Below are 14,706 nucleotides of genomic sequence, written 5' to 3' on the forward strand. Positions count from 1 at the left end.
AAGGCACAAGTAGAATTGTAAAACCCCTTTTGTGGAGGCTGATTTTAAAAAGGTAGATGACATTTCAATCAATAGGTGTCAGACTCAGGACTTGCAATTCCCGTTGACGTCAGTGAACATTTTGGGGGTTCTGCAGTTCATAGACTCATAGACTTTAAGGTCAGAAGGGACCATTATGATCATCTAGTCTGACCTCCTGCACAATGCAGGCCACAGAATCTCACCCATCCACTTCTATAACAAACCCCTAGCCTATGTCTGAGTTATTGAAGTCCCCAAATTGCGGTTTGAAGACCTCAAGCTGCAGAGAATCCTCCAGCAAGTGACCCGTGCCCCATGCTGCAGAGGAAGGCGAAAAACCTCCAGGGCCTCTGCCAATCTGCCCTGGAGGAAAATTCCTTCCCGACCCCAAATATGGCGGTCAGCTAAACCCTGAACATGTGGGCAAGACTCACCAGCCAGCACCCAGGAAAGAATTCTCTGTAGTAACTCAGATCCCAACCCATCTAACATCCCATCACAGACCACTGGGCATACTTACCTGCTGATAATCAAAGATAAATTGCCAAATTAATTGCCAAAATTAGGCTATCCCATCATACCATCCCCTCCATAAATTTATCAAGCTTAGTCTTAAAGCCAGATATGTCTTTTGCCCCCACTACTCCCCTTGGAAGGCTGTTCCAGAACTTCACTCCTCTAATGGTTAGAAATCTTCGTCTAATTTCAAGTCTAAACTTCCTAGTGTCCAGTTTATATCCATTTGTTCTTGTGTCCACATTGTTACTAAGCTTAAATAATTCCTCTCCCTCCCTAATATTAATCCCTCTGATATATTTATAAAGAGCAATCATATCCCCCCTCAACCTTCTTTTGGTTAGGCTAAACAAGCCAAGCTCTTTCAGTCTCCTTTCATAAGACAGGTTTTCCATTCCTCGGATCATCCTAGTAGCCCGTCTCTGAACCTGTTCCAGTTTGAATTCATCCTTCTTAAACATGGGAGACCAGAACTGCACACAGTATTCCAGATGAGGTCTCACCAGTGCCTTGTATAACGGTACTAACACCTCCTTATCTCAGGATTTTAGTTGCAAAAACTCCACAAGGAGATATAATGTTCAGTGAAAATATTAGTAAGACAGAATTACCAAATGAATGCGGGTGAGAAGGAGGGAGAAGAGGAGAAGAAATGAAGTTGGTGGGAGGAGGGAGAGCAAGAAGAACAGAAAGAACAAAGAGCCGTGCAAGAGGGAATTTTGACACCCCCCCTTTTTTTTTACTTCTGTTCTGTGAATCACACTGATTCAAGTAAGTTCAGAGTTGATCCCTTTTACTTAATCAACAGAAAAGCAGGAGTGGTATCCCTATACAATGAAATTTCTCCTTGTTACCTTGCAATCTCTACACTCCTGTTTCCTATTAAGCAGTTTCATTTTATGATGATTTTATCAAAGGCCATGAGTCTGATTCCCAATGTCTTAGAGACCATTTTGTTCCAGTCCTAATACTTGAATTTCCTTTGTTCATATTAGACCCTCTTTAGATCATTTTTGCAGTATATACACATCATGTAATACACATTGGCAGGTCATTTACTGGGATCATGTATTATTTCTAGCACCGTACGTGCACACAGTGCTTTGCAGACAAGTCAAAAGGAGAAGGTCCCTGTGCCCAAAGCTTGCAGGTGAAACACTTGATGCCGTGAGTTGTGGGTTGGTTCCTGGGTGCTGCAGGAAGTCAGTGGGAGCTGCAGGTGCCCCTCACTTTGGAGGATCAAGCTCTTTGGTAGACAATAGACAACGTATCAACAGTGGAGAGAGTGAATGGATATAACAAAGTCACTATGTTATAAATGATGACAATAATATGTGCCTTTTGGGTCTTGTAGCTGTAGGGTTATTAGTTAGTGCTGTAGATTATAATTCTCTCCATGGTTGTATGTGCATCCATCTGTATATGCATATACAGGAGGTGTCCTTAAGAAGTCAACATTTGCCAGCAGTCAGCATGCAGAGGTAGCTGAGATACCACATTCCCCCAGTCGTTTTGAAGAGGGATGTTTGGTGGTAGATGAAGGGATGAGTAGTGGTGGAAAGCTGGCTCAAAGAAAAGCATTCTTAGGGGAGACTTGATGGAGGAGTGTCATTGGGGCATCATGGTTGACCAGGGAGCCTCTTTCAGGCCACAGCAGACAGCATGAAAAATCAGGAGCTGGCAGAGCATGAAGGAGGAGGAGGAGATGCAGACGGAAACCAAGGCAGAGATGTAGGCGGTGCAGAGCCTCGAATGAGGATTCTGATAACCCCTCCACTTCCCCCAGCCAACTCCTTGGTTTAAAGCTTTATTAAAATAAGCTAGGGGCTACCCAGAACCCTGGGCATTTTTCTTCCAAACCATCTGCATTGGACGCAGGAATCCTTTGAAGCCTCTTGCCTAGGGAGGGTATCACATGCTAAACAGTTGGCGTTTTATGTGACGCTGTAGTCTGTGAAACCCCTAAAGGGAAAGAACTTGCAGCAGAGAAGTGAAAGCAATCTAAAACCTTTTTCTCTCCCATATCCCCTGCTCCCTTATCAGTCAGATAATTTACCCTTATCCTCTAGAAAAGAGAAAAAGGGATTTGTATGGCCCACAAATTTTGAAAAAAAAACCCCAAAACACCTAGAGTGCCCCAGATTCTCTCCCAGAAAAAAAGAGCGCAGAGTGGAAAATCCTTTCCATGTAGAACACTGCAGTCACTTCCTACTATAGCAACAACAGTGATATCTGTTAGAGATGTAACTGAGAAATCCAGCATCATCATTCAGTGTAGGGGTCAAACCCTGAATTCCTTGCTTATTTTGTCACCTCAATCCTTGCTCAGGCAAAACTTACATTGACATCAATAGCGTAGTAAAACCCAAGGATCCCTAAATAAAGTTGCACAGTTGCCCAAACTCTTTGGGGTCCTTTGAGGATCTGAAGAAGTGGGTTTCTTACCCATGAAAGCTTATGCCCAAATAAATCTGTTAGTCTTTAAGGTGCCACTGGACTCCTTGTTGTTGTGGATTCAGACTAACATGGCTACCACTCTGATATGTGGTAATGTCCTCTCTTTTGTTTGAGATTTTACCATAATGATCAGATGGAATTATTTGTTCATAACTCCACTGCTCACATATTCTTCTGCATAAGTGGTGTTCCATGCTTCATGTCAACACACTACTTACATTCATGCAGGATGAATCTCAATATTTTAATTTCCTTATGATGAGATTGTAAAATTCTGGTGCATCATTTTGGATTGATCAAAAATCAGATCAGTAGGATCAGGCTGGCAACCCTAAAAGATCCACTCTTCTAGATGTTCACAAATCCCTTCTATGCATTAATAATACTCTGTTCTCCTATAAACCTTTCGTCCAACAATCTTTACAATTAAGCCTCACAAATCACCCTGTGGGGTTGAGAAATATTATTGCCATTATATGGATGAGCCACATTATATGGGGAAAACCACCCACTGCGAGGTTGAATTGCTTGCCGAAAAACAAGTTAGTAACAGTTCAGAAAAGAATGTAGGTCTGCTCGCTCTGTCCAGTGTCTCAGCCGCAAGACAGCCTTTCTCCCTAAACCTCCATTCAATTTTTTTGTCCAGCAGCTGAAGGGAAATGTGAAGCATCCTTGTGGAAAATAAGCTTTTTGAAACCTTGACTGCAAGCTACCCACACATCAGAGTTGTCAGCTAGGCTGCACATGTGTGGTTAAGGGGAATGAAATTTAAAGGACCTTCTGTTTCTATGCACAAAGGTCTCTACCAGTTCACCTACACAGAAGAATCTGCATCAGCTGCCAGTATTCATTTTTTCTCCTTTGTGGGTTTCCAGCCTGGAAGAGGGACAGAAGTCTGATTCTATCCAGCAGGGGCAGTGATGACATAAACACTAGCCAATATAATAGAAAGCATTAGTGCAATTGCTATCTAAATTATCCAGGATAACACCAGTTCCTGTTCTGCTCCTTTTCCTGCATTAAATGTTGGGGCTCGGAGTTGTTCCTAGGACGAGGAGGATCAATTACGTGATACAAACAGATAGTCTGTTTTTAATTTTGAATATTCCAACATTCTCTGGAAATTGCAGATTATTAAAGAGGAGACTGGAGCAATTCAGCTTAAGCAAACCAAAGAGGTTACACTGCACCCCAGCGACCTGTGGGGGTGATCTTGTTAGATCTCCCAAAATAAGCAGAGTTGAAATGGACTAAGAGACCACTGGTGAGAACCCCTAGGCTGCAAGATGTGCTCTCAGTGATTCAATAGAGATGACGTTTCTCCTTGGTGAGTGAGTACTGAAGCAGTATTCTGGAGAGGTGCTAGGGGGTGCCATCCTAACAGGGGTGCCATCTTCCAGAGGACTCAAGGCCCTGGCCACGTGCTGTCATAAAATAAATAATCTGAGGGAGAAATTTTGTAAGCACAGTCAATCTGTGGAACTCCTTGCCAGAAGATGTTGTGAAGGCCAAGACTATAACAGGGTTCAAAAAAGAACTAGATAAATTCATGGAGGATATGTCCATCAATAACTATTAGCCAGGATGGGCAGGGATGGTGTCCCTAGCCTCTGTTTGCCAGAAGCTGGGAATGGGTGACAGGATGGATCACTTGATGATTACCTGTTCTGTTCATTCCCTCTGGGGCACCTGGCATTGGTCACTGTCAGAAGACAGGATACTGGGCTAGATGGACCTTTGGTCTGACCCAGTATGGCCGTTCTTATGTTCTTAAGAGAGTGTTAACTCTGAGATGCTGACTAATCAAATGTTCATTGCTGTCTCCTCACCTACGTTCTTTCTCTGACTTCACGTAGGTTTGCTTCCTGCCCTAAATTAGAATCTGGGGTTGTTGCATTCTGCTTTGCAGTTGCTCTGTTTCATCCTTGCATGTCAGTGCTGGGCTATTTTGGGGCTAAATCTTGAGGCCCTTGCTTGGGGCCAGAAGCAATGTGTGAGTGTGCAGCGTTGGAGGATGGGTACATGGAGCCTTCCTTTACCTCCCACCTGCTACCCTGCACAGTGAGTTGTCCCTGTTGGACCGAGGAGCGCAGGCGCTATTCCAAGCTAATGCCGCTGGTGATGATAGCCTTCTAGAAGGGGTTGTGATGAGAGGGCCATGGCTATGCATGGAGAATGGAGAGGTTCATGCTGCACCCTTTCAAATGGTGGTGGAGCTGCTCCCTGTGTGTGCTCCTGCAGAGCCCAAGGAGGAATTCTGGCTGAGTCAACAAAAAATCATTCAGCGGCTTTACTCGCAGAGTGGACCATCCTGAGCCCACATAATTTGGACCTTGGTTTATAGCCACAATCAGGCAAAGCTCCAATTGAAGTAGAGAAGGGTTCCCAGGTATGGCCCACAACTGGTATAATAAGGCCTCAATCCTGCACAGATTTAGACACATGCTTAACTTTACACACACTGAATAGTTCCTGAAAGGAGTTACTCATAGTTCCTAAAGTTAAGCATGGGTGGTAGGATCAGGGCTTTGGTTTGTAAACTATGTTGATTCAACATTTTCCCTCCATTTATTGCTCTTTACCATTGACAGGTAGCAACATGGCTCAGATTGTGCCAAACGGAAGTAATTTAGATATTAAAACCAGCTGGTTACATTGTTTAGCAGAGGAATTAAATTGATCAGTTTTTGAAGAATCAAGAGAGATGTAACAGAAAGGATAATGTGTAATTATTTTTTCTCTGTTGCATTTCAATGGCATATGCGTCTTTTGTCTTTGTTATTTATCTGCTGGTTTGATTTTTAATTATTTGTTCTGGAGATAATGAGCGATTGTGCTGTATTTATAGAAAATTCCTAAGCTGTGATATTATCTGCATCTGTGCTGTCTTTCTGCAAACACGGATAGGCTGGCGATTAATTATCGCTAGAAATATTAATTAAATTTCAAGTGGTAACAAATAACAAATAGGACTGAAATTTACAAGACTAGCATTTTGTTTTAAAATCCAAATATCTATTTAGTTACTCATTTCATGGCCCTTGTGAGAAGTGATTATAGACATGGACAAGGCATAAAAGCTCACCCTTTATAGCTATCGATCAATAAATTCATGATGTATCTCTGCTTCCCCTCCCCAAGGAGTTCCCCTCTGTCAGTTTTTTCTATTGATTGAGTCTACCTGCGTTGAGTTATATAATGATTACGGTGGCCGGTGCTATGGGGAAAGCACAGGACTAGCATACAACTGCAAAAATATTTTATTTTACGCTCTTCTGCTTTTTGTTTTTTTTAAGGAAAATTCATTGGAGGCAGAATCTCTCTGCTTCTCCCTTCAACTTATCAATCAAATCAACAGTGAGTCCTAAAATCCTGGATATTTGTATAATTTCTTGAGTGATCCTTCTCTCTCTCGTTTGGTTTCACAGACAGTGAAATTATTCCTCCCGACTGCCTGCGTCCGAGATCTTTCACTGCAATTCGCCGGCCCTCGCTGCGCAGGGAGACAGAGGACACCCGGCTCTCCGTGAGCCTCTGCGACCTCAACCTCCAGGAAGAGAACTTCCATGTGCTGGCCACCATGTGTCCCATCCCTCAGAACTCCCTCAATTCTCAGCATTCCCATCTCTTCCCATCCCAGCTCGAAAGTGACCTCCGCTTCCACCAGCTCAGGGGAGCCCATATCAAAATCCTGGACGACCAAACTGTGGCCCGGCTAGAACATGCCCGGGAAGAGAGGACTTTGGTTTTCACCAGCAGACCCCTTAGAATCAATGAAACAATTTTTGTCAAAATTAACAAATCCAATGCCTCCCGCTCCGGCACACTGTCATACGGAGTGACCTCTTGTGACCCTAGTACTCTGAGGCCCAGTGACCTTCCTTATAACCCAGAGTCGTTGGTTGACAGGAAGGAATTCTGGGCAGTCTGTAGAGTCTTGGTGCCCCTCCAGAGTGGAGATATCTTGGGGTTTATGGTGAATTCGGAAGGTGAACTGCATTTGAGTCATAATGGTGCCAGCACCGGCATGCAGGTCTGCGTGGACTGTTCCCAGCCCCTCTGGATGTTCTTTGGTTTACATGGAGCAGTTATGCAAATTCGAGTGTTGGGTATGTTTGTCTATTTTAAAATTTCATGTGAAAAATATTGAGGAGGTCTGATTTGTAGGGGAGGGGAAATGAATGAAAAGATTAGAAGGCGATCAGCTTACTTTAGGCCACATACACACAAAGTTTTATACCAAACTCCCTTCTCCTCCAAAAAACCCCCAAAGGGCTCTGTAGTATTGTGAACCTACACCCAAGAATACTGAGTTAGAATACTGTACTTTGCATTTATATAGCACCTTTCGCATAAAGATCTCCAAGCTCTTTGCAAATACAAACAAATGAATCCTCATAATCTCCTGGTGAAATAAGGAAGTGTAATCCTTTTGCATATGGAGAAAAGGAGGTGTCATGATTTGCTAGGTCACACAGAAAATCTGTGGCAGAGCCTGTTCCTATGCATTAACCACAAGACCAAACAGTCACCAGAGAAAGTCCTCCTGAATCCCTCATGTTAGATTATGCAAAGAAGCCATAGTGAAATGAACTACTGTTTCATCCTCGCATCTGAGTGCAAAGCAGAAATCCAACAAACAATGAGATGTTTACAACCCATTCTGTTTTAATTAGGCAAGCGTAAGTGATGCAGGTAAGTAAATCTTTTAAAATAGATGATCTTTATCTCAGCAGTGTCCCTTTAACATGTGTCTGACCAAGTGGGTATTCACTCACGAAAGTTTATGCTCCAATACTTCTGTTAGTCTATAAGGTGCCACAGGACTCTTTGTCACTTTTTACAGATCCAGACTAACATGGCAGCCCTCTGATACCTTTAACTGGAATGTTTCTAGGCAGAAAGTGTAGAACAAACACTGAAGGAAATATTTTGAAAGCATGGAAGTGGAAGTCTGCATGCAAAAAATGCTTATGCACTCACCTTTGTACACACTTACATTTGTGTGTGCAGATATCTACTGTGTGCCAGCACAAGCATTTTTGCCGGTGCAAGTTGTCTTCTTTATCTTAGCCTTGAACGTGGACCAAGTCCTGGTACTCCTGATGTCAGTGACAAAACTTGCAGTGAGGTCTGTGGGAGCAAGATTTGGGCCTCAGAGAGCAGTTCCTTTGTAGTTTATGTCCAATATGTAAATAACAAGGGGTTCATTTGCTAACAGTACATTTAAGATATATAGTTAGGGACTAATCTACAATGAAAACGTACATCAGCATAGCTACATCTCTCAGAGGTGTGAAAAATCCAGACCCCAAGAGACAGAGTTATCTACGTTGACAGAAGAATTCTACTGCCTGTCAGGGAGGTGGATTAACCCCTCCCATCACTGTAGGGATTGTCTACGTTGAAGTGTGACAGTGTCACAGCTGCAGCATTTAAAGTGTAGACATGACCTAGGAAAGCACTCAAGTCTCAGCCTTAGCTAAAGGGAGGCTATCTTTTAGTGCTGGACCCAGAGGTTAGAAGTTGCACCACATTAGACAAAAAGAATGGCAATACGCTGAATAGTTAAATGCTCTGTTACGGATTTACAAATCGGTGTTAATTAAAATCCTCTAATTAGTGTCACTTTTGCTATGGAGGGAGAAGTAGTAGTTTAAGGCTGTGCAGGCATTTGGCTTTGAAAAGTTATTTGTCTGAATTTCTTCCAAACTTCTGGTATATGATGTCAACCAAAGAATTTTTCAAATCCCCATTTGAAGCTGAATGGTTGAAAGACACTACTCCCACTGTGCGCTACTTGCAGCCTGGGTAGCCTGGCTACTGGTTCACTGCCATGACTAGTTCATGACATTCCTGGCTCCAGCGCAGAGCTGTGAAATTGACAAGAAATCCAACAGTCGATGTAAGTATGTGCAAAGTCTACATGGACACTGCCTCGCCCGACCTACACCGACACAAGCCCTACACCTCTCGTGGAGGTGGAGTTGTTATGTCGGTGTAGTGGGGCACTTACATTGGTGGGAGCAAGGCGGCAGTGTGTATACTGACATAATTAGGTCGACGTAAGCTGCCTTACGTCAACCTAACTCTGTAGTATAGACCAAGCCTCAGAGCCAGTCCGACTGTCTCCTACTTCCTTTTACTGTCCATTCTCTTCCACTCCAATCTCCTGTCAGGCCTCCTGCTCAGATATGAATTTAGGAACCCTGGCAGACTGCAGACCTGCAATGTGCCTAGAAGTCCCTATGGGAAGTTGCATCTCTCTTCACTCTTTCAAGGTGTATTTTAAGGGAAAATATGATTATCATAATCTCTGATAGGTTGGCTAGATAGCAGTGATCTTGCAAGTTTATATCTGCATCTCAAGTGAATCATGCATTTAGAATGTGCTCCTCGCTGGGGTATCTGAGTCCCAGTGTAAGCACGACAGTTTTCAGAGTAAGAAATCTAATCTTTCTGCAGTGCATTACTTCACTTTTAGGAACAGATATTTTTAAAAAAGTTAGGCTTGCAATTAGATGCCTACTTTGGGCACACAATGACTGGACTGCACATGCATATAGCTAATCAATGGGATTTGTCAGTGTAATTTAGATGATTTAGTTGGTGTTGGTCTTGCTTTGAGCAGGGGGTTGGACTAGATGGCCTCCTGAGGTCTCTTCCAATCCTAATATTCTATGATTCTATGATAATTACTTAATTTGAAAATATGGCCCTTGCTTTTTTAAAGGCCCACTACAAAAACAATCCCTCCATCAAACAGAAAAAACAAATTATTTTTGGAAGAGCTAGTGGCTAAACTCTCCTCTTAGGGAATGGGCATAACCCCCTTTAACGATGATTTGGGGTGAACCTGCCTACCTGTCTGCAAGACTTTCTTTCATGATATGGTTTGATTATAGTGACTTATTAGCAATAGGAGAAGAAATACCGTAAGTGATCTGATTGACTTATGAACCCTAGGCATAACTTTTTATTACAAACATCCTGCTGTAATTAAAATGCTCAAGCATAACAAATGTGACACTACCATTTATTGCTTTAACCACTATTCATCTTCTAATAGCCACTGGGAACCAATTTGATTACAGTTCCTGTGCGTGCTGTACAGAGACCCTGGCTAGATTTTTTTTTTTCCAGCTAACACATCATTCTGATAATGGTAGATCAAGCCAAAGAGACCTGGGTGGGGAATAAAGAGGATTAAATGATACTGTACTTGAGAAGGAAGGTCCCATCTGGCCTGGCAGTCACAGGTAAGAATAGAACCATCAGGCTTCCACCATGCCACAGTTTACTTTGATACCAGATCACCTGTTCTGCCAGCTGTATCATGAGCACACACGGTAACTGTCTCCTGAACGCGGTTGTAAGAGGACAAGCTAGAATTTTTTTAAACGGGAGTGTAAGTGAGGGGAGTTGTTGGCATTAATCTAATGTCCCCAAAGGAAGGATAAGGATCCCTCTGCTGGTACATCTATTGTAATGCTGGCTAGACAGTAACTAGCATCATCCAATACAATGTTATGACATTTGCACTGCCTACATTATAAGACATGCCTAACCCATAAATGTAACTTCGCAGCCTTAGGTTGGACTGTTTATAAAATGTCAGTGTTTTTAACGCAGTTGGGCTGTTTATACAGAGCAGTTATCAGACTCTCACCAATACTAGTCACTTCATGATGCTCTAGTTACAGGATCAGTCATTTGAATCGATCATGTCCAGGCCGGAGGATGAACTAGATGACCTAATAAGAGTATTCCTATCTCTAGCTTCTATGATGCCATAGTGAATCTGCAGTGTAAGAAATGTCATTTATATCCATCTTCTCTGGCAGTCAATGGGAACATGCAAAAACTCTATTATGACAACAAGAAGTGAAGACACAAATAGTGCAAAAAAGCACCATTACGGTTGCTTATTCTAGTGCAGCAAATATTATAAAGCAGATGTAAATCTCTTCCTAGGGGTATCACTCAAGCCCTTATTAAAATAAGTAAAGCACCAGCACACCGAATTAAAGGAACAAAGAGCTGTGACATTAACTCCAAAAGCCGGGAATTGAAAGTCAAGGTGTTTCGTTCTCCTCTCCAGCCTTTCTGCTTTTTCTGCAATACAGATAAAATTAGTCCTGGCCACTGGCAACACCACTGCACAATTAGAAGAATTAAGAAAGGTGAATTAGAGGATTGGATGGCTCAGGAGACTGATTACTAGATACTGGCCTTTCCATCTAGATCAGCCATTTGGCTGTGACCCAGGATGATGACAAATGAAAGTCATTGCCATCCGATGACTGTAATTGCCCTTACAACATCAACATTGACCAGCGGCAGCTGTCCCACCAGTATCAGCGGTACCAGAGTTATTTCCTGGGCTAAGGTTGAGTTGTACTGTAGTATCATAGAAACCATTCCACATGGGGAAACCGCTGCACCCGCACAGAGCTCATTATAAGATCAAGGCCTGAGATAAGCCATTGCAGGGACTGGTGCAATAAACAGGGGTGTTGTCTTCAGTCTTTCTCAATCCAGTACAATTCGCTAGAACTAAAGTCATCCTAGGGGAAGTAGTAAAACAGAAAATTAAGATTAATTAATCTTTCAGCCAAGGAGAAAATAAATAAAACTCCAAGCACCATCACAGTTGGGTGAGAGGCTGCAGGGTTGTGCAATGAAAGCTGTAAGGAGCTCAGAGTTCAAAGCGAAGGGGTAGAAGGCACCTGGATCACAATGTATAAGTACCCACATGGGGAAGTGATATCTGGCAGTACAAGCTCTCTAAAGTAGTAGACAAAGTCATAAGACAACCCAATGGCTGGAAACTGAAGCTAGACAAATTCAGACTGGAAATAGGGGTAATTACAGTGAGGGTAATTAGCCATTGGAGCAGATTATCAGGGGATGTGGTGGATTCTTCCTCCAAGATTTGCTCTAGTTCAACCACAAATTACTGGTCTTGGTGCATGAATTTTCTGGATGAAATTCTCTGGATTATGTTGTGCAGGCGGCTAAACTAGCCTATCACAATAGTCCTGTGTGACTTTAAATTCCGTGACTCTGTCGTGTATAAGGGAGGCGTTCACAAAACAGAGGACTAGAATGTTACTGATCTCTAGGAGACTGAGTAGCCAAGTAGAAATGAAACACAGGCTTTGCATACCATATATGGAACCTAATGTTGTATGTTCCCCTTTCTACCCTCACCCCAACCCAGGAAAGATTCATAACAGAGAAAGGACACTGTGCTTCAATTGTGAGAGACCATTAAAAGAGGAAGAAGCAGCCCATGGTGCAACCAAAACAACCTGGAACTTAGCAACTTCATTGTTTCAGGTTTAATGTTCTTGTAAAGTGGACACGACCAGCGTATTACAACAGTGATTTACTGTTCCCAGCTTTTGCTTGTAAGTGTCTTGGATCAGGCAAAGGTTTATCAAGAGCCCTGAAAGACTGAAGTGAGCCGGACTGAATATACTGGGCTGCCTTTTACACTGTAATTAATTTTAGAAAGTAAAATTGATTGACCTCAGAAGGTTTTGGAAGTTATGACTCATGTCTGGAGGAGCATAAGCTGCAGTAAGTCTCTGTAGAAACTCATTGGGAAGCCAAGTGGTGGTACATTATTTTTTTTAACTTTGCTGTATCTCAGAATGAATTGCTTCCATGCAACGAATTGGTTTTGAGCTTCCCTGGGGAAGTGAACTTTGCATAGAGATCAAAGTTTCCTTGTAGGTAATTAAAAAACAAACAACCAGGCACTTCATTAATATATGGGTAAAAGAGGCAGTGTGAGGCACTGAATGACAGGGATAATGGCATACAGAGTCTTTAGGTCATTAATTTAAATCTGGTGTAGACCATTAGTGGCTAAGGATTGTTACCGTCTGACGGATGCTCAGTGGGAAGGGAGAGTTGAGATTCAGGCCAGTTATTAGTTGGCTAGTTGTATTCCATCACACAAATGTAATCACAATTGGCACTAACTGGGAGCCTTATCGGCAGTGTCAGAAGAGAAGCCAGAGACTGAATAAGTTATGGCATGGGGTCCCAAAGCTTTTCTGCATGTGGTCCACATCTTAATCGAGAACTTGTTCCATGCAGCCACATCCCCTCCCAAGTGCAATCGAGTAAGATCCCGCAGACAGATATGGCAGTTGCTTACACATGGCAATTGCCTTCTGTTGATTTATAAAGCTATGTGCACTGTCCCGTTTTGCTTTTCGTTTAGTTTTCTGTCACTTTGGTTCTGTTTCAGCTGGAAACAAGGTGGACAAGCCAGCACCATGTGACCAAGCAGCTTTTTATAGACCGGTAGTGGTCCACAAGGCACAGCTTGGTTTATGGAGACTGAACTCACTCCCTAGCTGAGACTCCTCCTTTCCTCACCAGGACCTCCATACCCACTGTCTTCTTGATGCATTTTCTGCATCTACCCTCCCAAATTTTCTGGCAGAGGGAGGTTGTCCCCTCCCTTTCCTGGGGTTTTCGGGGCAGCTGGCTGACCTGATGCTCCTCTGCCTCTGCAGGGGGCTGCAAAGCTGAGCCTGTATCCCCTACCGTCCTGCTATGGTTAGCCAGTCTGTCCTTCCCACCTTCCTGAGGAACTGGTCCTTGTACCACTGCTGCTGGTCTGCTGCCGCCACTGCTCTTTCCCCATCTTGGACCCCAGAAACAACCCACAACGCAGCACTTGTTCAAGAAAACATCCCCCCAGCTATCCACTAATATGTGCGCAACCGTCTGTTTAATTCACCTGCACTTGCTGCAGCTTGCATGCAGCTCAGTTGTGTCTAAACGAGGATTTGTGTGCGCACTAGTTGCCTGTGCATCTCTGTGCGGCAGATCGTGTGTCCAGTTGCTGGATAAATCGCACACCTAGGTGGGGCACTAGGACTAGAATCCTGTGTCTTCAGCACCAAATAAATGAGTCTCTGACGTGTGAGATAAAGGAGATCTGTGAGGTAGTAGGTCCTGCGATCTAGCCACCAGAGGGCAACATTACCCTGGCCTCTGCCTTTTGGAATCTGACTCATGGGAGTCTTGTATCACTCTGGCCATTTGGAAACTGCCAGTAATCAATGGGTTAAAACAAATATACTACAAAATACCCTACTGCTAAATGCATAACATTACTGCACAAAAATGCATATAATGGGCCTCTTCCTTTAACAAGCATTCACTTAGGGAGTGCCCCAGAGTTTTATGGCCCATGTTTTTTATTTTGTCTATGGAAAATGGCCTCATTAAAGAGATACGGATTTAACAGCCCTGCATTCTATGGCATTTAACTGCCTGAAGTTCTGGTGAACCGCAGGGCAAACGACACTTTATTGCTTTAGCAGAATCCATTTGGAAGCATTTTGGGGGGTTTCTGGTGTATGTCTAAAATTTTTTAAATGTTCAACACGTCTTGGAAAGAAAGTAATGTGTGTCAGATGCCTAGGTTGGCTAAGCCCTTCCGTCAGGCTGGGTTTTATTTTTCTCAGTGAATTAGGCAGGCATTACTAATGCTAATTTGTAAGAGATTCTCAAGAGTATTGCATCCTCTGTGTACCTTCCATTTTCCCTTCATTTAAAAGTGAAATTAGCATAATGAGAAGTTGTCCTAGCACGGATCTTACAAAACTGGGTAGTCGGCTTTTTAGCAAACATGCATTGGAGCAGAACCTTAGCGCTACTGCCTGGGGCTTGCCTCAGCATTGT

At 43.1% G+C, this 14,706-nt stretch overlaps 1 protein-coding gene across 8 annotated transcripts in view; it reads left to right on the forward strand.

The window, feature by feature from the left end:
* Window positions 1-14,706, forward strand: part of NEURL1 (neuralized E3 ubiquitin protein ligase 1) — a 280,255-nt gene that overhangs the window by 251,330 nt on the left and 14,219 nt on the right. For 7 of the 8 annotated variants that reach the window (XM_039481705.1, XM_039481704.1, XM_039481700.1 and 4 more), the window contains one exon: window positions 6,423-7,103. In XM_039481705.1, coding sequence (XP_039337639.1) covers window positions 6,423-7,103 — 681 coding nt within the window. Of the gene's footprint in view, window positions 1-6,422; window positions 7,104-12,217; window positions 12,519-14,706 lie in introns of those variants that run through there. The other variant, XM_039481707.1, reaches the window with a different exon arrangement.

This window comes from Mauremys reevesii, linkage group 7 (assembly GCF_016161935.1).
Source record: "Mauremys reevesii isolate NIE-2019 linkage group 7, ASM1616193v1, whole genome shotgun sequence".
Taxonomy (NCBI): domain Eukaryota; kingdom Metazoa; phylum Chordata; order Testudines; family Geoemydidae; genus Mauremys; species Mauremys reevesii.